The sequence below is a fragment of the Primulina eburnea genome, unplaced genomic scaffold, assembly GCF_022965805.1.
Source record: "Primulina eburnea isolate SZY01 unplaced genomic scaffold, ASM2296580v1 ctg454_ERROPOS1575413, whole genome shotgun sequence".
Taxonomy (NCBI): Eukaryota; Viridiplantae; Streptophyta; class Magnoliopsida; order Lamiales; family Gesneriaceae; genus Primulina; species Primulina eburnea.
The window spans coordinates 19,813-44,640 of NW_027331265.1; the positions used below are offsets into that span (position 1 = coordinate 19,813).

General features: G+C 34.8%; 3 protein-coding genes across 4 annotated transcripts; all 3 read left to right on the forward strand.

The window, feature by feature from the left end:
* On the forward strand, window positions 1-3,969 carry LOC140821198 (probable xyloglucan glycosyltransferase 12). The gene is made up of 5 exons (XM_073181616.1): window positions 1-1,246; window positions 1,390-1,698; window positions 2,153-2,443; window positions 2,683-2,796; window positions 2,897-3,969. The coding sequence occupies exons 1-5, from the start codon at window positions 491-493 to the stop codon at window positions 3,518-3,520; spliced, it is 2,094 nt and encodes a 697-aa protein (XP_073037717.1). The 5' UTR covers window positions 1-490; the 3' UTR covers window positions 3,521-3,969.
* A 12,585-nt stretch (window positions 3,970-16,554) lies between these two features.
* LOC140821207 (uncharacterized) lies at window positions 16,555-18,306 on the forward strand. Its single transcript, XM_073181625.1, has 3 exons — window positions 16,555-17,322; window positions 17,417-17,642; window positions 17,761-18,306. The coding sequence occupies exons 1-3, from the start codon at window positions 16,798-16,800 to the stop codon at window positions 18,201-18,203; spliced, it is 1,194 nt and encodes a 397-aa protein (XP_073037726.1). The 5' UTR covers window positions 16,555-16,797; the 3' UTR covers window positions 18,204-18,306.
* A 3,459-nt stretch (window positions 18,307-21,765) lies between these two features.
* On the forward strand, window positions 21,766-24,445 carry LOC140821205 (growth-regulating factor 6-like). Of its 2 annotated transcripts, none has more exons than XM_073181621.1 (4): window positions 21,766-22,324; window positions 22,580-22,753; window positions 22,845-23,166; window positions 23,548-24,445. In XM_073181621.1, exons 1-4 carry the CDS (start codon window positions 22,027-22,029, stop codon window positions 24,194-24,196), a joined length of 1,443 nt encoding a protein of 480 aa, XP_073037722.1. In that variant the 5' UTR covers window positions 21,766-22,026; the 3' UTR covers window positions 24,197-24,445. The 2 variants fall into 2 exon arrangements, with proteins under 2 accessions (XP_073037722.1, XP_073037724.1); XM_073181623.1 differs by having other exon boundaries at window positions 22,185-22,324; window positions 22,405-22,753.
* Window positions 24,446-24,828: the final 383 nt, after the last annotated feature.

The window sequence follows — 24,828 nt, forward strand, 5'->3', positions numbered from 1 at the left end:
ATATTTTTCACCTCAAAAAATAGGAAAGATAGTTTAATAAATTGTAGTAATTTTTGTTTCCGCTATGGGATTTCAGTTCCCTTATAATCTCCATACGAGTGTCTACCTAAGTTTCAGACGCATAAGCTTCTTCTTTCTTCACACGAGTCCATCGATCTTTCTCTTCGCCTTCTGTGCTCTGAATCTTGGTGTTATTTGAAATGAAGTTTTTGTAGCATTTTTGTGGGCTTTTCCCTTTGTATTCTGGTATTGCTTGGTCAATACCCAAGAAAAAAGGGCTCCATTTCTTGATTTGTAGCTTCAACGTTTTGGTGTTTCACCAGCATTCGATGCCATTTCATGAAAACCATTCAAAATTTAACTTTGGGGGGCATTTCTTGAAATTTCCCATCTGGGATTAAAGCCATCACGTAAATAAGTGTAAAAGATCCTGATTATACATAAACTTTTGACACATTTCAAGAAAATCAAAGCAAACCATTGTGGTATAATGGCACCATCTTTGTATTGGTGGGAAAAGGAAACTCACAAGGGCACCCCTGTGGTAGTAAAAATGGAGCATCCAAACAATTGGTCAATGGTGGAGCTAGAATCCCCCTCAGAAGAAGATTTCATGTACCCCAACGGCCCTGTTTCAAAGGGCGGCCGCAACAAGAACGCCAAGCAGCTCACTTGGGTTCTTCTTCTAAAGGCCCACAAAGCAGCCGGATGCCTCGCATCGATTGCCGCCGCATTCTTCTCCCTCGTCTCCATCATCCGTCGGCGCGTCTCTGCGGGAACGACGGACTCCACCGACACCTCGGACGCCGAGAACCCCGCCGTCAAATCCAGATTCTATATTTTCATCAAAGTATTCCTTGGTCTATCTTTAATCATGCTTGGTTTTGAAATGTCTGCATATTTCAAAGGGTGGCATTTTGGGGCTCCAGATATTCAATTGCAGTATCTGTACACTTTAGCTGATCCTCTAACAGTAAAGGGTGTGTTTGATTCATTTTACACGAGTTGGGTTTTGATCAGGGTTGAGTATCTTGCTCCACCGCTCCAGTTCTTGATCAATATCTGTATATTGCTCTTCCTTATCCAAAGCGTGGATAGGCTAATACTTTGTTTGGGTTGTTTCTGGATCAAATTAAAGGATCTCAAACCAATTGCCAAACAAGACCTTGTAGATCTTGAGTCGGGAGATGGAGGTGGTTACTTTCCCATGGTCTTAGTTCAGATCCCAATGTGCAATGAAAAAGAGGTACCACTGTCAAATACATTTCTTGTTTCTCAATAATTTGAATCTAAACTTGCGAATAATGGTCCAAACAGCAATGTACTGTTCTATTCTGGTTCCCGATTAGTTTAAACGAGTAAATCTTGTTAGTTCTTGACTTGTGACAGGTATACCAACAATCTATCGGTGCTGTGTGTAATTTGGACTGGCCCAAAGGGAGATTATTGATTCAAATTTTGGATGATTCGGATGATCCAACGACCCAGACGTTGATTAAAGACGAGGTTCATAAATGGCAGCAGAATGGTGCCAATATTATATACAGGCACAGGGTTATTAGGGATGGATACAAAGCTGGCAATCTGAAGTCTGCCATGGGTTCTAGCTATGTTAAAGATTATGAATTTGTTGCTATCTTCGACGCCGACTTTCAGCCTACTCCGGATTTTCTTCAAAAAACTGTGTGTCATTTTAAGGTACTCAATTCATCTCTAAGTTTGAGTCTTTGGAATGAGTACTTGAACTGGAATAAATTAAATCTGTTATCTTAAATTGCCATAGTTTCCATTCATAGAACGTGTTGCACTTCGCAAGTTCATTACCATGGCATTTATGTTCATTATTGTTAATGCATCAAGCAAGAGGGATGGCTCGTGGCAGTGGCTGTCTCTTCTGAAATATGATAACCAACTATAATTTTGACCCCTAAAATTTTCAAGTTTTTGTTTTGCCCCCACGACCAACTTTTTGGTTCCGCAACTGATCATGGCAGGGCCCATTGGGAGACCAAGACTTCAGAGCTGACTGCCGCCTCCATTAGTTGCTACTTGCGTTGTGGCCATATGCATAAATCTTAGCATTATATGTGTAGGTTTTAATTTTTTCTAATTTATAAGGAAACTAAAGACGTGCCTTGGTTTCAAATTGTAGGATAATGAGGAACTGGGTTTGGTTCAAGCGAGATGGTCATTCGTGAACAAGGATGAAAATCTACTGACAAGGTTGCAGCTCATTAATTTAGCTTTTCATTTTGAAGTGGAGCAGCAAGTCAACGGCCTCTTTCTAAACTTTTTTGGGTTCAACGGGACAGCGGGTGTGTGGAGGATTAAGGCGTTGGAAGAATCAGGGGGATGGTTGGAGAGGACCACAGTTGAAGACATGGATATTGCTGTCCGAGCCCACCTTCATGGTTGGAAATTCATTTTCCTTAATGATGTTGAGGTAATTAAAATATTACACTCGTATATTGTGTTTCGATAGAAACGATATGCTATGGGTTCTTGCATAATTTGCTTTTGAGTGTTGAATTTGGTGTTAATGTGTAATGGAATGTGTTATCTGGAGATGATAGGTGAAAATTGCCATTTGGAAATACATTTTGAAACGCCTTGGTCAAAATTAAAACTAGATTTAATGGCATTGTTCTATGTGAGTTTGCTAATACAATTTGAATTTTTCAGTGCCAATGTGAGTTACCAGAATCTTACGAAGCATACAGGAAGCAACAACATAGGTGGCACTCGGGGCCGATGCAGTTGTTCCGTCTCTGTTTGCCAGCCATCATTCAATCAAAGGTTTGTGCTAAAACTATGCGCTGTGTTGTACAGTTAAATTTTTTGCTCATCGCATCGCAATTAATCTTGTTTGCTTTCTAAATTTGGTCTCTATTTGCAGATCAGCATTTGGAAAAAAGCGAACATCATATTTCTCTTCTTCCTGCTACGAAAACTTATACTCCCATTTTACTCGTTTACTCTATTTTGCATCATTCTTCCGATGACCATGTTCATCCCAGAGGCAACGCTTCCATCCTGGGTTGTTTGTTACATTCCGGCTGCCATGTCGTTTCTCAATATTCTACCTGCACCAAAGTCGTTCCCCTTCATTGTACCTTACTTGCTATTCGAGAACACAATGTCAGTTACCAAGTTCAACGCCATGATCTCTGGTCTTTTTCAACTTGGAAGCGCATACGAGTGGGTTGTCACCAAGAAATCCGGCCGTTCATCGGAGGGTGATCTCATATCCATGGCTGAAAAAGAACCGAAGCCCCAGAGAGGCAGATCGGAGCCAAATTTAGAAGAAATGCAAGTGGAAAAACGGCAAGAAAAGAAGAAGGATTCGCGTAAAAAGAAGCACAATAGGATATATACCAAGGAGTTGGCTCTAGCTTTCCTTCTTTTGACAGCTTCAGCAAGAAGTCTATTATCTGCTCAAGGTATCCATTTTTACTTCTTGCTCTTTCAAGGTGTGTCGTTCTTGCTCGTTGGGCTAGATTTGATCGGCGAACAAGTGTAGTTATGCAAAGTTATCTGGTTTCATATTCATACCAAGCATGTAAATCACATGGATACTGAAGTCCATACACATATGTGAACGTGGAACAAGGACCTCTAAGGATCAAGAGACACTGTCCCATTTTTCTCTTTTCGTAAATACAAGGTTTGGGGGATGATCGACGATCACCTACGGAGCACATCATCTGTTAGTCAAAAATGCGACCGCCTTCGGTACAATGTCTCTCGGAATCAAACGAACCAGAAAGGAACGGTGATGTTCATCGTCATGGAAGATTTCCTTCTCTTGTTTTGTAATGTTGGGTTAACTTTATTTTATTAGATTTTTCGGATTTTTTTATTTATTTTTTTGGGTGATATAATATTCTTTTGTAAGAAGAATTTGTGGGAAAATCACAACACTGAGTTCTTTCATTGCTGATGGGAAAATAAGAGAATGTTCATCAATTATTGATTGAGCCTTTTTAGATGACACATTTATTATGTTTCATGGAAATACAAAATATGCATCTCTCAATTTTATGATCATATATGAATAGCATGTCATGTGTTTAATCTGTCCGGTCAAAATAAAATAACTTCATGCGATCGTTGGATGATCTTAGTACAGACATGAGACACCTCGTCTATATATATATATATATATATATATATATATATATATATATATATATATATATATATATATAATTTTGATATCCTGCACACCTACTGTGCACACTTTTGTGAGCACCGATGAGGTGTCACTCTTCCATTACATGCGCAATTTTTCTATATTTCATCACATCCAATGAGTGAGTGACATCCTTATCGGTGCTCACAAAGGTGTGCACGGTAGGTGTGCAGGATATCAAAACTCTATATATATATATATAAAAGATGTACAAGCGTTGCATGTGTTATTATTATTTTTAATTTAACCAGATAATACGAAAATTTAATATGAAATTATTTTCAATTTAGAAGACTTGTTCGATTTAAAAATTAAGTTTTGTTTAGATTTTATCCTATGTAAAATATGAAGTGACTTGAAGAGGTTTTTAGTAAGTTAAGAAGGATAATTATAGAATTAAATATTTTGATGTTTTTTAAAGTAATTATTCTAAATGTCTCACACTTATATATATATATATATATATATATATATATCATAGTCATGGACATATCTTTAGACATTTTATCATACGAATTTATGAATGGAGAGGGTCTTTGCCACACAAACAATATATTTTTTCGAAGTGTTAATGCAATGTTTATCTTAAGGCAACGACTATTTGGGTCATGTTGTAGGGGACATCAATAGCATTAATGAATGAGTGAGTCTCGTGTGAGACTGTCTCACGGATCATAATCTGTGAGACGGGCCAACCCTATCCATATTCACAATAAAAAGTAATACTCTTAGCATAAAAAATAGTACTTTTTCATGGATGACCCAAATAAGAGATCCGTCTCACAAATACTATCCGTGAAATCGTCTCATACAAGTTTTTGCCTTAATGAATTGGACACACTTCAAATAAATACTTTTGGGTGTTATAATAATTTTAGGAGTTATACTCCAACGGTTGCTGAAATACTATATATATATATATATATATATATATATATATATATATATATATATATATATATATATATATATATATATATATTTTTATGTGCTGCACACCTACTGTGCACATTTGTGTGAACACCAATGAGATGTCACTCATTTATTGGATGTGCAATTTTTTTATATTTCATCACATTTAATAAGTGAGTGACACATCATCGGTGTTCACAGAGGTGTGCACGGTAGGTGTGCAGCATATCAAAACCATATATATATATATATATATATTTTATATATATATATATATATATATATATATAAGCAAAAACTAGTATGAGACGATCTCACGTATCGTATTTTGTGAGACAGATCTCTTATTTGGTCATCTATGAAAAAGTATTACTTTTTATGCTAAGAGTATTACTTTTTATTGTTAATATCGGTAGGGTTGACTCGTCTCACAGATAAAGATTCGTGACAAGAGACCTATTCATATATAAAATGCATAACCTTGGCACAAAGTAATGCAAGCCATGTCTTTGCTACCTTGTCATTTCCTAACTTGTTTTTTTATTGATAATGAAATCATAATTATTCAAGATCGAGTCCTCAAATTTGAGACATTAATGTTTGAGTGGTACTTTGAACCGATTATGTAAACATCGAAAACGAGTTACATTAATAATCCTAATCTCATGCTAATTAAATCTAATAAGGTAACGGGCAATCGCGGGGATACAAACAAGGCATAGTTGCAATTAGCTTATTAACTAACTAACTAACTAACTAACTTGTGAGCTCTATAGACTCAAGGATGGTGAGTGAATTAAGCTAGAGGAAACAACGTTGGTACAAATAATGCAAAAAGCCTTCTCTTTTTGGCACCTTGTTTTTATGTCGAGGGAAGAGTAAAATTTCAGAAATAGAAATGTTAATTGTCCCACGTCGGTTGGATAAATAAGTATATATGGGTTTGGACAATCCTATCTTTTGAGCTAACTTTTGGGGTTGAGTTAGGTCCAAGTTCCAATCTTGAAATGGTATCAGAGCCTGGGTTCCACCGTTATGTGTTGGACTAGCGTGAGAGGGTGTGTTAATTGTCTCACATCGGTTGGATAAATAACCTGAGAGTTGTATATATGAGCTTGGACAATACTCCTCCCTTGAACTAGCTTTTGGGGTTGAGTTAGGTCCAAAGTTCTAATTTCAACAAGAAATATTTACTTATTAAAGTTCGGGTACTCGAACTTGAGACATTAGAGTTCGAGTTGCTCATGAGCTACTCGCCTACTCGTGAACGATTTCACTTAGTTCCCAAACTCCAGGCGAAAACAGGTAAATAAATTTCATGATCATGCGCAGCAACATAATACTTAATTCGAAGACGAGAATACAATTTCATCGTGGTAGGATGAATTGAATATGGATTCTATTTCTAGCTCACATTATGAGTCCTTTCATTTGAAATGGAAATCGGGCTTTCTTTTACATCAACTTCTTGCATCAATCCAATAACTTTTCCAGCTGCACACAATTTCACCCATAATTTTTACTTATTTTGTCAAAATCCTTGGCATCAGCCCTGCTCATCAAACATTCAGATTACTATAAATTAGCTATATTTAGAGATGTAAATGAACTAAGCTGATCACGAGCTATTAGGAACATGGCTCGTTCGAGATCGTTTGTTAAATTTATCGAGTTAATCTCGAGTTTAAAGATATTTATTAAAATGTAAGTTTTGAAATCCTATAAAATAGGAATCAAACCCTTTAAATTATTATTTATTAGTTGGTTTTTTTTTTTTTTTTACTATTTGACGAACTCTAAAACGAGCTTTCAAGAATCTAAGTAGATTTAGCTATTACACTTGCCATAATTGAAGCGGCATTTTTAATATCCGCCAAATCTAAGAAGGGTTTGGATTTTTCTGGGATTTCACCTACATCTGTATTTACTTTCGAACCACAAATCCGATAAAACAGATATCCAAGCAAATCAGATTAATGAAATAATATTATTTTCCATGTCAAAAATATTTTTTTTTTTATATAGAACAAGTCAACTCATCTTCGGTATATAAATCAGTGAAAATGTCTCATATTAGACTTACTCATATTTAATCACATTATCAAATGAATTTATCCAAACAAACCAATAAATATATTATTATAAATTTTAAATCTTTAGCTTTCTCAATCCTTTCGTCCAAATCAAGCGCTATGTAAATTAATTGCTACTTCCTTCCATTGGGCCGGTATGAAATAATGAAAGGATTATGCAGGTAAAAAAAAATATACAGGCTTCATCGTTGCAATTACAGGCTTTCTATCCACAGCCCATAAAGTTCAGGCCCAAAAACTAAATATAAAAAATAATAATTGTATGGGAGCCCATTTGGATTAGTTTAGCAAACCGATGGCTAAATTGAAAACAGGCAATTCCTCGAGAGACTACGTATTATAATTATTTATCATAAATATATATTTAATTTATTTGGGTAAATAAAAATAAATTTGTTTTGTCTGAAGAAGAAGGGTTGCCCAGAAAGATATTCAATCCCAAGGTTGAAAAAGCTAGGGGAAAAAAAGGTAGTTAGTATAATAATCCCAGAGTCGATTGCATGCGAAAATTCGATAATCACGTCTTAATTATTATTTATTGCATTTTTAGGCAGATTTATATAATCAATCCACTCTATTTTTTTAATCCATTGCATGGACATGAACTTTGAATAACTTGTAAAACCAATGCTGCCTATTCTTTCAATATATATTAATAATAAATAAAAATAAATATTGGTAGACAATGAAAGTATATATTAGATTAAGGAGTAGATCTTTTGTGAGACGGTCTTACGAATCTTTATATCTGAGATGAGTCAATCATATCGATATTCACAATAAAAAGTAATACTCTTACTAAAAAAATTAATAATTTTTCATGGATGACCCAAATAAGATATCAGTATCACAAAATGCGATTCGTGAGACCGTCTCACACAAGTTTTTGTCTAGATTAAGTTACCCAAACGTCACTCCCTCTCTTTGAAAAGCAAAATGATATTTTCTTATGTAATATGTAATTAATTAAGTGACGACTATTTATACTTCATCTCACGATAATGATTCAAATCTGATATAAGATCTAAGATTTGAGAACTGATTGTAGAATGAGTCTCATGTGAGATCGTCTCACGGAACATAATCTGTGAAACGGGTCAACCCTACCCATTTTACAATAAAAAGTAATACTTTTGCATGGGTGACCCAAATAAGAGATCCGTCTCACAAATACGACCCGTGAGACTATCTCACTCAAATTTTTGCTATGATTGTAACAAACCGATTCTTAACTCAAAAAAAAATCAATGTAGTCATATCAATCAAATCTCGGCAGTCCTCATATGTTCTAATTACGTTGTGCTCCTTACATAAATCACTATCGTTTAATTAATCATATCATATGATATGCTCATTCGTAGCTAAAATATTAATACACATCAATACCTAGATCAAATGCAATCGAATCTTTTTTATGTACTCGCGATCTATCTTGGGTGTAATAATCGTCTTGTTGAGTAGAGCAATCGAAACGTGGTGCTCGTGTTGTTGTATAGTTAAAAATATTTGAATTGCACTGTACATTATTTCACCTATATTTAATTTTTGGTAAAATATCAAACGTTCGATTTATATATATTCGAGTGTAGTTTGAGATATTGAGATATGTATCTCCTTATTTCCTAATGTAATATTTCACATATACTACATATATATGGCATAAATGACACTTAATTTTCAATATTTGGAAGGAAAATCGAGCTTATATATAATTGAAATTGTTATATCAATTTATATTTGTGTAACAAATATTTTGTATAGTATTTTTTGTTATAAAAAACAGATGGAATATATTTAGTCAAGATCGATATTTGAGAAGATATAAACTAAATTATGGCGTGAGGTTTAAGCAAGCATCTAATTAGAATGATTAATTAGATTATTATAATTACTAATTAGTATTTTTTTTAATTTAATGACCAAGTTTTTGTCGTTCCTAGGTTTCCCAAAAATGTACATCCTCCGAGGCATTCAGTCATTAATAAATAATCTTTTTTGCTAGAAATAATTGTGTGTGTGGTCTAGGGTTTTGGGATCGTGTTAGGGACTTTGGAATTGAAATCAATGCGAGGCAGGTCGACCAGGGGTGACTTAATTAATGTCAGTATTTTATTTTATGGTAGCAAAAGAAATTTTAAAATATATATTTAATTTTTCTGTGTAAAAAGATAGAGAAATTTAATCTTCCCAATTTTTAAAGACAAAAATTTTTGTGAGACGGTCTCACAAGTCGTATTTGTGAGACGAATCTTTTATTTAGGTCATCTATGAAAAAATATTACTTTTTTGTACGAAGAATATTATTTTTTATTATGAATATCGATTGGGTTGACCCGTCTCACAGATTAAGATCCGTTAGACGGTCTCACATGAGACTCAATCATTTTTAAATACTTGGGAAAATGTTTTATCCAAGAACGAGATGTTTTAAGTGCACTTGTATTATAATCATTCAGGAAAGAACAAGTAGACATATTAATTTATATGTTATAAAAGATTTGAAAGTATATTATCGATTCAAATACGACGAAATCCAAACATATGGGATTCCCGAAATTTTAAAAAATAAATTTATAACTGATGATAACATACGTAATTTTTTCTACATCGTAAAACTGTCCAAAATATAAGTTTGGATGAATGTCTTGCAAAGACAGTTGTTACTACATGATGCTGGGGAATTGACAAGCTAGCAACCTTTTCCATAACAAACCCTAGGCAAAATATATAATTAAGAAACAATATTAAAAAGTATTTTTTGGAGGAAACAATATTATAAAGTAGTAAGGCTACAGATGCCGTAGGTTTATTGTTCTTTGGGAACATCAAAATTAATTATTATTTCACTAATTACTGCATAAACATAGAGTATGTTCTGTCAGCCATTAAGTCCTCGCCATATTGACAACCAACGCAAGTTTTTATAAGCTTGTCTTTTTTTTTTTATATATATATAATCTTGTTTAACGAGCTCAAAAACAAATTTGTTTTACAAATCAAACTCGTTAAACATGATAAACGACATATTAACGAGCCGAGTTCGAGCATTAAACGAGCTGGTAATGTAACGCCCCGAAAATTTAAGGTCCACGCAAACCATGTACATGCAAGTATTAAATTCTTTTGTATTTTTAATTAAATGTTTTAATTGCATGAATTATTTATGTGGTGCATTTTGACATGTTTAAAATATATTTTCTGCATGGTTGCATTAAACTGCATTTTTAAAGGATATTCAAGTGACGATCGAGGAACGGAGACCAAGGGCGGAAAAATGTAAAATGTTTTATTAATTAATTAATTTTAATTATTTAATTTAAGGGTGATGGTTTTCTCATATTTTTTGAAATCAAAGAATTTTGAGGTGATTTTATACGCCGGGACTAATTTTTATCGGTGTTGGATTTTCAACTAAAATTCGATCTTTTAAGCAGTCCGGCTACTTAATTCACTAATTATTTTTTTATGAAAATGTTTTTTTAAAGTTTATTCAAAGCTTAGCTTGCACTAGTGGGCTTAATTAGAGTTTAATAGGCCTTAAGCCTAATTAATAAAATGTTTAGCATTTAAAAACAAAAAGAAACCTAGACTAAGCGCACAGAAAATATTCATGACACACTCGTTCTCACGCCGCTAAAATATTTACCAAAAAGCAGAAGCACTCCCTCGGCTGCAACCTCTCGGCCGTGGGGAAATAGCTTGGTTCTTCAAGAGTTTTAAGGGAAACTAGCCTCGGATCTCTCCGTTCTTCGTCGCAATCGGTATTTCGTGTGTTTACGACGCAAAGGCACGCCTAAATCTTCCTTTTCTCATCCATCATATCATATTATTGTTTAAATATTGAATGCATAAAGATCATCAAGAAACTTTCTGAAACTTTCGAGTTTATGCACTTACATGTGGTTAATTCATGATTTTTGGATCTAATAAATTGTTCTTGCATGCAAGGGGCTGCCATGACGTTAGAACATGATCGAGAGAGGTTTTTACACGAATTTAAAGAGTCCTAAACACACTCAAAACGCTGCACCGCAAGCTGTCTTCGGAAACCCGTTTTGCTGTCATGAACTTTAAGGATACGGGTTCCATGATTTAAAAGGAGGGCTGGCGTGGGCTGAGGTTCACGGCTAGCCTAGGGTCAGGTGGTGTCAGGGGGAGAGTCCTAGCCATGCTAGGGCTCGGTCTGGAACGGCAGGGGGGAGTCCTTGCAAGCAAGGACTCCCACCCGAGAAGCTGCATCTTGAGATGCAGACTTCGTGCAGGGAAGGAGCTTCGGTCCAAGGCTCCTGGGCAGGTTTAGGGCGAGTCCTCAGGGTCCTAGTGTAGTGCTCAAGGTGTCGGTTCAGGGGCTGGAGTGTGGGCTTGGTCCATAGGTTCACAAATTAGTCACCACGCAAAAGAAAACTCTCGGCCAGCACATAGGTGTATTGGGGACCTTCGTTTTTGGCTTTGGGCCTGGTATCTCGGTGGGTTGAGGGCCCAAGAGGTTAACTTAGGAGGTTGGGCAAGTTTTGGACCAGCATGGTTCGGGGGTAACTCGTGAAAAATCGAAAGTTGGCTCGGGGTTGAAGTTTAGGTGTCAAATGAGGGGCTTTAATTAAAGAAAAATTGAAAAATGGTTCACGGGGGTCGAGTCCTGGTATATAAAAGCTGAAATAATATAAAAAGACTAAATTTAGAATTTAGGAATTTTATATTAAAGTTTGGTATTTTTCGGGATTTAATCGCCGCACGAAACGCTAATTAACGAGTTAATTGAAACGCCTAGTTTTACGCTTGATAAAATTATGAAAAATTATATTTAAGCTTAAATAATTATTATAAGTCCAAATTTCTAATTTGGGAATTTTATGCTAAGGTTTGGTTTAATTCGAGATTTAAACGCATTAATACGTCACGTTTCAAGATTAAATTAAAAAGTCCTCGATTTAAGCTAAATAAAAATATGAGGAAATTCATGTAAGCTTAAATAACTATTCAGGACATGTTGAAGTCAAGAAATCAAGAAAAAAATCAGAAACGTAAAAATGTCACGATTAGGGGTAAAACGGTCTTTTTACACCCAAAATTAGTAAAGGTCATGGCAGTGCCCTAAATGCTGTTTTTGTGATATTATGTTCATGTTCAAATGTTTATGAAATGTTCATGATTTATTTATGATTTATTTTAAATGTCCATGAAATTTTATGATTAAAATTGACATTTAAAATACATGGTGCACGCTTGGTTTCAAGAGAAAATACATTCATGCATGATTTTATAAGGTGATGAAAACATGAAAATATTGATGAAGGTGAAGTAATTGTGACTACGAGGATTTGAGGTTACGATCAAGAATAGGCCAAGGCTCAGTTGACGATCTTGTGTCGCTGATGTCCCCGCCGCCCAGTACTGTGGTTTCATGTAGATGGTACCATCGTCATGTCATGTCATGTCAGGAATTGAGGATTTGAGGTTACGATCAAGAATAGGCCAAGGCTCAGTTGACGATCTTGTGTCGCTGATGTCCCCGCCGCCCAGTACTGTGGTTTCATGTAGATGGTATCATCGTCATGTCATGTCATGTCACGTCAGGAAATTCACAATTAACGATCTGAATTCAATCAAGAGAAAGATAATGTTATGATCATGAAAAGAATCACGTCATGTTATCACGTCATGTTATTATGTCATGTTATGATTGAGGAAAAGGTAAAGGTTCAGGTTCATGTTATGCATCATGAAAATATTTACGAAAATTTTCATGCTCAAGTTTATGCATTTTCATGAAATGATATTTTAAGTACAAGTATTTTCACTGTTGCATGTGATTTTATATCTGTTACTCGTTACAAAGATTTGGTGTATTGAGTCTTTAGACTCACTAGGTGTGATGGATGCAGGTGAGGTTGAGGGAGGGCTTGACGCATGAGATGACTGGACTGAAGGTGCACACAACCCGAGGACCAGCGCTTCTACTTTTTCCGCACTCACGATCATGATTACGTTTTTACGTTAAAAGATTTTTAAAACCATTTATTTATGCTTTAGAGTGGTTTTGGAGAGGAAAATACGTTTCACGATTATTGCTTTCTAGGTTTGGTAACTCATGCGATTATTTTATTTTATGACGTTTGCAATTGATTTTTAAATGCTAGCTAGCGAATGTTCGAGGTCATGGACAAAAATATTTTATTAAAATATTTTTACAAGGACCGAAATTTAAAAAAAAAAAAAAAATTTCTAGTACATTTTAAACGCAAGAACATGGGACGTTTCAGGTAATCTTGTTTAACGAGCTCAAAAACAAGTTTGCTTAACAAATTAACCAAACTCGTTAAACATAATAAATGACATATTAACGAGCCGAGTTCGAGTGTATATATATATATATATATATATATATATATATATATATATATATATATATAAATTTAGATTTTTTTTTCCAACATTTAATTTAATTTTATCTTTATTTTTATTAGATAATGAAATATAGTTTTCACCAAATTATAACTTACAATCATTTATCTCTTCGTGAATTCTAAGCAATAATTGGTCGTCCCAAAATATCATAAAATCGTTGAAATATCGTAACCTTGAAGGACACAAATTACTCGAATTCATGTCCTTGCAAAAACGGAATTCCGATCAAATATATTCTTGTCCCCTCATTATTATTATTATTATTATTATTATTATTTGAGGGATAAGATGAAAGATATTTCAATTATTATTATTATATATGAATTGAATCTTGAAACTTTTGATTATATTTATAATAATCATAAATAAAGATAGAATGCATGAGAAAATATTAGCAGAGGACGACTCTAACTTACTTTAAGTAAAAATTGTAATCATCTTATGTACTTTCACAAACTTTATATTATTACCTTGTTCACACAATTTGTCTTTTATCATACATTATCATATTTTTAAACTTTATTATACTGAGTTGTTTATTTAAAAATTTTAATAACAAAACTCTTTATACCAAAAAACATTGGTCGGTTTATCAAAAAATGTATTTGAATATGACAACAGTTCAAATAAAATATTTTTAAAACATATATACATCAGTCACAAAGTACATTATATTTTGATAACTCTCGAGAGTAATCATCACTTTGCAACAATTTCATCCCAAAAATTGTATGATTTCGTAATTCATATGGATCAAACATATAACATTCACTGTGATATTAATTATAGGAAAAATATATGTCACATGATCAAAATTACATCATTACACAAATATTTTAAACTATACACTAACCAAACATCATATTTCGATCGTTTTGTTTTTTTTTTAATAGAGACAGTTGTTGATTTTAACACTTTTTTGATACCGACATAAAATATTTATTTTAATTTTAAATATCCATAACAAAAAATACGTTTTAAATATTAATTATAGAATTCAAAAAATTATTAGGTGGTTGAATATTAAATGTGGTGGTGTAACTTTGGGAAAAATCCTAATGAATAATTGTTTTAAAAATATAGATTTTGATCTTTAAAAAAATTCACAATTCAATAATTTCAAAAATATCAAAGTAAGAGTGGGGTACACAAATTAAAGTTGATGTTAGGATGGAGGCACGTGAAGCTAATTCAAAGCTGGATTGGGTCCCAATACATCCCTGTCGGCAAATGGGAAGCGAACCCCATTCATTATAATTTTTGAGCATTTAATTTAATTCTTTTAACAAAATGTAAAAATAAAGTAGGTGAAATAATATTTAGATATAAATTTGAAAGTTGATTTTTTTTTATATAAAATATTTTAATTAATAAATAAATATAATTAATTTTGAGTATACTTTATATGACACAGTCTCACAAATTTATATAAATAAGATATATCGTTTTAATCAATAAAATAAATTTAATTAACTTTTAAATAAGTTTGTTATGAAACGGTCTCTCATAATTATATGTATAAAATAAATTGACATGATCTTTATTTATAATCAAAAAATAATATTTTTTTCATAAAAATAATAATTTTAATGAACTATATTAAATTTAAAATATATCTCAGAAAATTAATCGAGTAGGTATCTTGTGAGACGGTCTATCGAATCTTTATCTGTGAGACGTGTCAACCCTTCGATATTCACAATAAAAAGTAATGCTCTTAACATAAAAAGTACCACTTCTTCGTAGATGACCCAAATAAGAGATCTGTTTTACAAATACGATCCGTGAGATCGTCTCACACAAGTTTTTGTCGATTAATCCTAAGAGTGATTCAGTCCGGGCCATCTTACCTGACACGTCCACATCAGACTCTTTAGCTCTATTCGTCTCCTGCTGTTTCATTATTCGCGCACAATTTTGGATTCCAAGCTGATGTGATAGAACTCACATTTTGTATATAATTTATGTCAAAGTTAACTTCCACTTATTTGGTAAAAGGAACATTGTTCTGTCAAATAAAAACCATAAAAAAAAACTCTCCATATTTTAAAATTAAAACTTATTTCATAGTCAAAACTCAAAACCAAATTTTTCGTCAGATGGGTAGATATGATCTATAAATAGAGTAAAAAAATGATATTTTTTGATATAAAAGATAACATGTTTGCATAGGTCGGCTCGTATAAAAGATTTGTATCATAAAATTGATTTATGAGACGGTCTCACAAGAATTTCTGCGATGAATTGATCACATCATCCAAATATTTTTAATCATGATTTCCACTTAAAATAATAAGTGAAAGCATAAATACATGATGGATAATATTGAACTAAGGCCACGTTTGGTAGCCGTGATTAGCGTTGGACTAAGGAACAGACAATTGTTTATCCATTGTTTGTCTCGTTTTTTAGCGGAGAACCGATATCCTCCAGCCCGTGAAAAGGACACTGTTTGGCCATGAAAAGAAGAGAAAGTAATCCCACTGCCTTGGTGGTATACACAATCCTCACATGCACATTTTCCATATTTAACCTTCACCTACCCCACTTAACCCTTTATCCCACCAACATAAAAATTCAACCTCTTCAAAATCTGTCTTCACTGGTTGCGTCTCGTGTTGCTGAAGTCGTCCATGCTGTTGGAGGCAAAGTAATTTTCTGTCGTCTGCATCCTTTTTGTAAGCTTATGTTTCGTTTTTAAGCTTTTAGTTCGAAATGGCTTTCTTCGGACGAAGAGTTCGCCGACTCTGCACAGTAAAGCTTTATGCTGAAGTTTCGTCTCATTTGTTTGTAATTGCTTGGGTCTGAAACCTTTAGCTATGCTTTGCAAGTGAGTTTGTGTTATTTGTATGTTTACACACATTTTTTAAAAAATCGATGTATGTCTTCTTTTATGACAGTGGGAGTAAATTAATTTCATCTCTTGTGTTCACAATATGCACGTAATTTGTATTGGTAAGTCTAATTTTTTCGTAGTTAGAAAGATCTTTTTAAAAAACACATTGCGCACAACAAAATGATTTTAATTTCCGACAACTGATAACTGAAAAACAATGTATCAATGTTCATTTCTGTTAACATCCATGTCTGTTACTCGCGTCTAAATTCAATAAAATGTGTTAGTTTAGAAAGTTCCTGTCATTTGTTTGGTAATTGAACATAAATTTCCAGTTTTCGGTGCAATTTTGTGACAACATGGAGCAACGTAGAAAAATTATAATCCTTCTGCTGGTCAACCATATGTTATGTCGATCTTTTTTGGTGTTATGTCTCCTAATACGAGAGCATACTCGAATGGTGTCACTTACGAAACGTCGTGTCCGTCGAAGACAAGCTGCTTCGTACAACATGATCGAAAGAGTAAATGGTCAGTTGAGGAATTTGCATAGGATTATTGAAGTCGGAGATATCCAATGTGTGAATAACTTAAGGATGACTCGAAGCGCGTTTGCACGACTATGTTATTTGTTAACAAACTTAGGAGGGTTAGGTGATTCAAGATACGTACGACTCGAAGAGAAAGTGGCCATGTTCTTGTCTATTTTGGCGCATCATAAAAAGAATCGGGTTGCTGGCCATGATTACATACGTAGTGGACAAACAGTGAGTGCTCATTTTCATGATGTTCTCAAATCATTGCTCAAGTTACATCCACTACTCCTTGTGAAGCCGTCTCCTGTCGACGAAGAGTGTACAAAAGACGCGTGGAGGTGTTTTAAGGTAATCGATAATTTGAATCGTTTTGTTTTTCTGAAGTTTGCTTTTCGTAATTTGTTGTTTGACGTGATATATGTTATTTACACATTTCTTACAGGGTTGCCTTGGTGCATTGGATGGAACCCATATAGGTGTACATGTCCCAAAACGGGAGCAAGCAAGATATAGAAATAGAAAAGGTACTATTTCGGTGAATGTATTAGGGGTATGTGACCGCAATATGAATTTCATCTACGCACTCACTAGGTGGGAGGGATCCGCGGCAGATGCTCGAGTTCTAAGAGATGCGATAAACAGGGATGATTCATTCATAGTTCCACGAGGTTCTACATTTATTTTTTTAGCATCGTTTTTTTTTTGGTGTTGTTATAACAATTTCAAGTGCTGATTTGGTTACAAATAATTGTCAGAATTTTAATTATTGCAGTTAACAAAATGCAGGTTGTTATTATCTATGTGATAATGGGTATGCAAATGTTGAGGGTTTCTTGACACCGTATCGCCGTGTTAGGTATCATCGCGATTCCTGGGGCAATCGTGCTTGCGGTCCACAAGATTACAAGGAGTTGTTCAATTGGAGACATTCTCAGGCTCGGAACGTAATCGAAAGAGCATTTGGTTTGTTGAAAAAAAGATGGGCCATCCTTCGAAGTCCTTCGTTTTACCCCCTAAAAGTTCAGAACCAAATAATTTTGGCTTGCATTGTATTACACAATTTCATAAGAACTCAAATGGATGAAGATCCAATCGACAACGTTGAAGAGCATGTTGACAGCCCGGTTAATGACCCACATAATGCTTATACTAACATCTTGGAGTCTTCAAATGGTTGGGATGCTTGGAGAGACGAGTTTGCAATGTCCATGTGGAACATTAACACTTAACACGCTTGTATTTCATTTCAATTATTCGTGACTGTCGTTTCAAGTTCTCTGTTTTCGTCCACAACTCGTGAATGTATCCAATTTTCGATATAAATGTCTTCTGTTGTTTAATCTATGTTTTGAAATTATGGTTCAGCTTAGCTTTGGCATATGTAGGTTGCTTCATTTTACAATAGGTTTACTCTTCGTCAACCTATATGACACATTTCAAGTATGTTGTGTTTTGTACAGAGGCAGGGAAACAAGTTAACAAACTGTACATGGATAGTGGAGCATCGTCCGCCAGCGTTGTCGGTAGGAACCGAAAACAAGACAAGACACGACGTAGTTGGAATGCCCGAGAAGAAGAAGTTTTAATCCAAGCTCTTAAAGATGTCGTATCAAAAGGATGGAAAACAGATAATGGATTCAAGGCTGGTTATTTGAATTTGCTGGAGAATGCAATGCAAGAATCTATCCCCGGGAATAGCTTACGTGGAAATCCACACATCAATTCCAAGATCCATGTTTGGAAGAAAACATATAGTGCTATAGTGACATTACTAAGCAAAAGTGGTGTGGGATGGAACGACTGTAATAACACAATCGATGTTAAAAAAAAGTACTCACGTTGAAGATATTCTTCAAAAATTAACAATCAAACATAAATAGACAAAGAGGGACACTAGTCCATTTTAATTTACAGTCAGGCAAAAAATGGACAATGATTTTTAAGTGGAATCTAACAATCCGTGGGTGTGGTTAATATGGTCACATTAACAGGCAGAAGATAATACACCCAAAAAAAGTATAATAACAACAAGCAGGTATCAACATCAAATCCTCCAAGCTTAAAGATTTAATTAAAATAGAAATATTCGAGTACTATAGATTTAAAACACATCACCATTTCTTCGATTAAGAATGTGTTAGAAGTTGCTGGTAATCTTGAAGGACATTATTTTCAAAACCTGCAAAGACGTGGAAAACAATCGAAGCCACTTTGCCCGAACCTAATCAAAACGATGCACAGCAAAGAAGCCGTCGTGAAGCCAAAAAATTGGGGAAAAACATGAAAACTGTATTTGGGGGAAAAAAATGAAATTGCGGTATATAAAAAATGTTTACCACTTCGTCTGCAAGAAAGTCACCTTCTCACTCAATATATTTCGGTGAACCCACGGTGATTAAATCAGAGATGGGGAAGAGAGTGTACCACTAACAACGGACGTAAAGGTGAGAACATGGTTTGACGAAGCAAGTGTCGCGGGTCCAATTTGAATGTCAGATTTCCACGTGAAAAATCTGAAAGTTATCCCTCTCCAAAATCTGGTACCCAACAAGAAGCAAATTTCTCTCACTTAGTAGGGGTATTTTGGTCATGAGAGTAAAATATAACAAATTAATCCAGCATCTTAAATTCGTACCAAACACAATGTTATTAATCCTAACACAATATCAATCCTTAGATCTCATTTTTTAATCATTCTGAAAAATAATCATTTACTTATCTCATCACACGTACCAAACGTACCCTAAGAAAGTAATAGATGAGAGTAAAAAAATAAAAAATAAATAGCTGCTAAAAACCATAAATAATAATAATAAAAGTAAATAAAGTAAAAGTTGTGTACGGACACGCGTGTATTAAAAAATGCGACTTCAGAGAAGACAATTCGAGGGGTGTCATTAAAGTAGCAGCCCTCCCTCTGGTACCAAATCCCACCCCCTATACAATCATCCTACTATTTTCATTTTTCTTAATTATCATTGTAGAGTCGTATTTGTGTTCAATGAGATCTGAGACGAGAACACGGCGACCAGCGACGTGAGTGGTAGAGAAAAACTGTTGCAGCGATGAATGATGCGATCCGTGTGAATTGGTTAAACAAGATCGGAGCAATCCACCGGATCTGATAAGAATTTGTTTAGGAAAATGAGCAAGGAGATATGTCTTATGGTGAAGGTATATATTTGTATATTATGGCTGTCACTATGTCCTGAAAACAAGAAAATGAACTCGTGAATGGACGTCAGAGAGGTGTCCGATGTGACCACCCTGATTTTTAAGTCAGCAGCTGAAAGATAAATGATAAAATATCTATGTATATGTGTGAATATACGTGAATGTCAAAAGCTTAGAAGCAAAAATATCCGGCCTTCTCAAATGTAAAATATACGTTAGAAAATCGACTTAGATATTTCTTAATTAAAATTTTCATTTAATTGATTATGAAATTTAATTTTCATAGCTAGTTTTGAAATATTTGTTGGAGGAATGAATTATTTTGCCCGTGATGTACGTCACGTGCTTGTGGTGTTTTAATTTATAACCTCACATTTTGTGCGACACACCATATCAATGATAGAGAAAATGCACCATCATTATTTAATCACATGTTCAAATATAGGAATGTGAAACTAATAATATTCATGGAATATAATAAATAAATAAAATTATAAATAGAATAAATATATTTTTATACTTAGATTTAATTAAAATTTGTTATAAGAAAATGAAAGATCGATAATTTAGCGATTGAAATCTAGTTCATCGACGACTTGGAATTATAAATCTCTAAATCGATCGATCATTTTTAGGGTCTTTTTTATTTGGTTATGTTTGGATTCGATTTCTTATTTGAACTTTTAAAATTTTGCAATTAATGATTTATGTGTCAATCTTGATTATATACGTTATTTTTGCTATTGAAAATTGATCAGCTTCATGAAATTTTATAAAATCAATAAAAATTAATCAGCTTCATAAAATTTTATTATTTTTAAAACCTAATACCAAAGAAAAAATATACAATCCAAATACATTGTTTGAATTTAAAAATTGGATAATAATATTTAGACTAATAATTTAATATAATATAATATTTTAATAGATTAATATCATAATTTTTTGACTTGATTGTCACGATTTTAATATTTTCTCAGATTTTATGCTTGTTATATGTCATTAGTAGCTCCCTAACTAGTTGATCTAGGTCCGAGTAGAGTGCTCAAAATCGACATTCTTAACATGTTGAAGTCGAATGTTTTTTTGTCTATCAACCACATGTCAAGACCCGTCAACTGAGCTGCTCATCGGTTAGCTCATGAAGTTTCTGATGTTTCTTTTTTTATTGTTTGATGTTAAGGTGATATACAACTTGGTTACCCAGTATTGTAAATCAAAATATTCTGATGTAATAAATTTGTTTTATTTTATAAAAAATTATATATTATTTATTAATATAATATTATCATGATAAATAAAATAATAAATAAATAATATGACAAATAACTGCATAAATTATTGTAACAGTGATCAACAGTACTGCTTATATGATTGGGAAATATCGTTTATATAAATAATAAGAAAATATATACATACATCACTATTTATATATGCATGATATAAAAAGTCCAGCCCGCATGGGCTTAGCTCAGTTAGTCAACAGCAATAAATCTTGGAGCAAGGATCGAGTCTCGCAAACGACAGTGACAGTGTGGGAGTTAAATTCCCTCCAAAGAAGCTTCTTGTGCGCCTCCTCTCACATTCCTGTCGGAGCCGGGGGAGTGCAACGATATAAAAAGTCCAGAGTATAGAAACTCGACAGAGGCAGCCATGGAGTTTGCCACTGACCTTACAGACAGTAGCGCTTTCTTCCCTTGGTGTCTCTCCCTCTAATACGTCCCTTTTCCAACTCTGCTTGGCCAAAAATAGAGCAACATTTCCGAGCTCAAAATATGGTCTTTTATCCAGCGGACGAATCTATGGTCGCCATTTTTGCTAACCCTTTACTCAATTTTAACTGAGTGAACGAAATCCAGCTGGTTGCTGTGTTTCTTAATGGATTTTGGTGTTACAAGATTAGATAACTTGGCGTACTCGAACATTAAAAATAGCAGCTTCGCTTCAGCAAATGGAGCCGAGTCGAAAAAGCTTAAATGGTGTGGATCTGGATTTGTGAAGCAAGAGAGGACATTAAATGAAGATGTCTTCAGGGAGTTTAAATTGAACGAAACTTCTAATAGCGGCAATTTCTTTGAAGGGCAGCAGCAAATGCTCAGTTTCTCTTCCCCAAATTCACAGGCTGTAACTTGGCCTTATCTTCAAAGTATATCAAGTCCCTTTAGCAAGAACACAGGTCAGTGCAAGCTCATCTGAAATTTGTGCAAAAACGGGGTGAGTTAAGAAGAGTAAAGAATTTGCGACTTTTGTCAACAGTGGCAAAGATTTGTTTTTGCTGTTCTGGTTAAATGGTCTTGTCATGTGGCTGGGAAGAACAGATACGCCCCCAAAATGCTTCCGTTTTCTCGAAATTTTAGGAGATTTTTTACCCAATAAAAGGTATTTTTTTGCCCACATTTTCACTACTTATTCTTCTGAATGGTTTTTGCAGGTGTGAGAGGCTCTTTTCTTACTCCATCACAATGGATTGAGCTAGAACACCAAGCTTTGATCTACAAATATATCACTGCAAATGTTCCTGTACCTTCTTGTCTTCTGAATCCCATCAGAAAAGCTTTGGAATCTGCTGGTTTTTCTCCCTTTTCTGGCTTTAAACCCAGTGCTTGTGAGTAAATTTTCTGCTTTTTCCCAACTGTCTAGAAAATGTGATGTTTTAATTTAGTTGTGAAATGATTTCTTGATTGAAATATGGGCAGTTGGATGGGGTGGCTTTCATCTGGGATTCTCCAGCACTGATCCTGAGCCGGGGCGGTGCCGTAGGACGGATGGGAAGAAATGGCGGTGCGCCAGGGATGCCGTTGCTGACCAGAAATACTGTGAACGGCATATGAACAGAGGCCGCCACCGTTCAAGAAAGCCTGTGGAAGGCCAATCCGGCCATTCCGCCGTGGCGCCCAACGATTCCTCAAAGCCTACGCCCGCGGTTCCTGCCGGCTCTGCATCCAACGCTCTCTGCCTCTCACACAGCCAAGAAGTTCACAGCTTGGAGCTCGGAATACCCAGTATCAATGTTAACAGGTGAGCTCTATGGTTTCAAATGGTGTTACCTGCCTTATTGTGTATGACCACAGCTAGGATTGAGGAACTTTCCTTTGCTTGGGAAAAGAACATATACACTTAACTCACTTGTTAAACAAAAAGAAGCCCGTCGCACAAATCCGGTGGCAAGCATGAAACTCAATTTTTTTTAAAACTGTGCAGACATCTAAGCATTATGTTTGATCGTGGTGTCATATCGACAATCATATATAGTAATGGAAGCAATTGTTGCTTCCCAACTTTCATTCTATTGTAACTTGTGCTGCCATAGAATGTAGGATCCAAAAGATTTGACAATGCGCCGCTGCAACTTGGTAGAGTTGATAACTCTGTAACACCTCCAATTGTTTTTACTCTCAGATGTGTTCCTCAGAAGGATAATAGGAAAGGGGTGAATCGACATACGACCATCCTCTCCATGGCAACTTCAGGGACAAATCTTAAGGAAAACCGGTTCGACGAATCCTCTCCTCGATCAGAGTTCGGATTAGTCTCTTCAGACTCTTTACTCAACCCTTTAGACAGGGGTTCGCCCATTGTCAATTGTGGAAACCACAATACTTCAGACGACATCAAAGATCAAGAAAACAAATCTAAAAATCCGCTTCAACAGTTCATAAATAACTGGCCGAAAGACCGTTCAGAACAGCGTTCTACCTTTTCTTGGCCTGATCACCTTGATCTTCAACCAGATGGAACACAGCTCTCGATTTCTATCCCAGTTGTGACCTCAGACTTCATGTCTCCTACTTTGTCTCCATCGAAGAACGAACTTCAAGCTAACCGAATGGGCTTAGGCTTTGGCAAGATTAGTACTCCTCGTACCGAAGAAAAGCGAATCCAAACCAACTGGATTCCGATATCGTGGGAAGGGGGACCCCTTGGAGAGGCATTGAATACCACAAACAACAGCTCTCTCGAATCCAAGAATGCCAAATCATTAGACCTCTTAGAGAGCCAGGATAATAGCCCTCGATCAGCATTCGGATCACTGTCTAGCAGCAATTGAGGAAGTAGCCCACCACCCGAAAAGGAAAACCTTTGATGTATCTGGTCTCCAGGTCTTATGTACTCATCTCTAAACCAGCGATCATGTCCTGGCACAAGTTGCATATGAGAAATTAATCTGTGATAATGTAATATTTCCTTTTTACCTTGTTATCATGGTCTTTGTAGTTTTACCTGAATCTTGAAATGAGACTTTGAATTGCCTCATTTTTTTGTTATTTAATGTTGAATTTGTATGATTTTTGTTTGATAGATTGTGTTTGTTAACATTTTTATCTGAGGTTGGTAGGAAGGAAGCATGCTGGCTTCCGGGGAATTTAGGTAAGATACTCGCTGGAAAGAACTATTCTAGGTGGGGTTGTGATTCCCGCTAGCTTTCTTGATATTTCATGAACTGAAAAACTTGGTTGGTGGCTTAAATTCATTTTGAAGTCCAAAAAATTCGAACTGTAGCCATCACCCTGGTCCAGCCCGGATGTATATCCTGCCTCGAAATCGTGATATTCCATCCCACCTTGGTTTGTTGGAAGAGACCTCAGTAAATGAGAAATAGCCAAAATCAGAAATGAGTCGGTGGAATAGTTAAATATTTGATTAATGGTTATGAGATTGATTTTCGTTTCAATATTAACG

Excerpts from the sequence above, each read along its gene's own strand:
- LOC140821198 (XM_073181616.1), top strand. The coding sequence starts at position 491 with ATGGCACCATCTTTGTATTGGTGGGAAAAGGAAACTCACAAGGGCACC. Across the intron at positions 1,699-2,152 it reads AAACTGTGTGTCATTTTAAG|GATAATGAGGAACTGGGTTT; the intron begins GTACTCAATTCA and ends TTCAAATTGTAG. Across the intron at positions 2,444-2,682 it reads TTTTCCTTAATGATGTTGAG|TGCCAATGTGAGTTACCAGA; the intron begins GTAATTAAAATA and ends TGAATTTTTCAG.
- LOC140821205 (XM_073181621.1), top strand. The coding sequence starts at position 22,027 with ATGGATTTTGGTGTTACAAGATTAGATAACTTGGCGTACTCGAACATT. Across the intron at positions 22,325-22,579 it reads TCCCTTTAGCAAGAACACAG|GTGTGAGAGGCTCTTTTCTT; the intron begins GTCAGTGCAAGC and ends TGGTTTTTGCAG. Across the intron at positions 22,754-22,844 it reads TGGCTTTAAACCCAGTGCTT|TTGGATGGGGTGGCTTTCAT; the intron begins GTGAGTAAATTT and ends AAATATGGGCAG.
- LOC140821207 (XM_073181625.1), top strand. The coding sequence starts at position 16,798 with ATGGAGCAACGTAGAAAAATTATAATCCTTCTGCTGGTCAACCATATG. Across the intron at positions 17,323-17,416 it reads ACGCGTGGAGGTGTTTTAAG|GGTTGCCTTGGTGCATTGGA; the intron begins GTAATCGATAAT and ends CATTTCTTACAG. Across the intron at positions 17,643-17,760 it reads TTCATTCATAGTTCCACGAG|GTTGTTATTATCTATGTGAT; the intron begins GTTCTACATTTA and ends AACAAAATGCAG.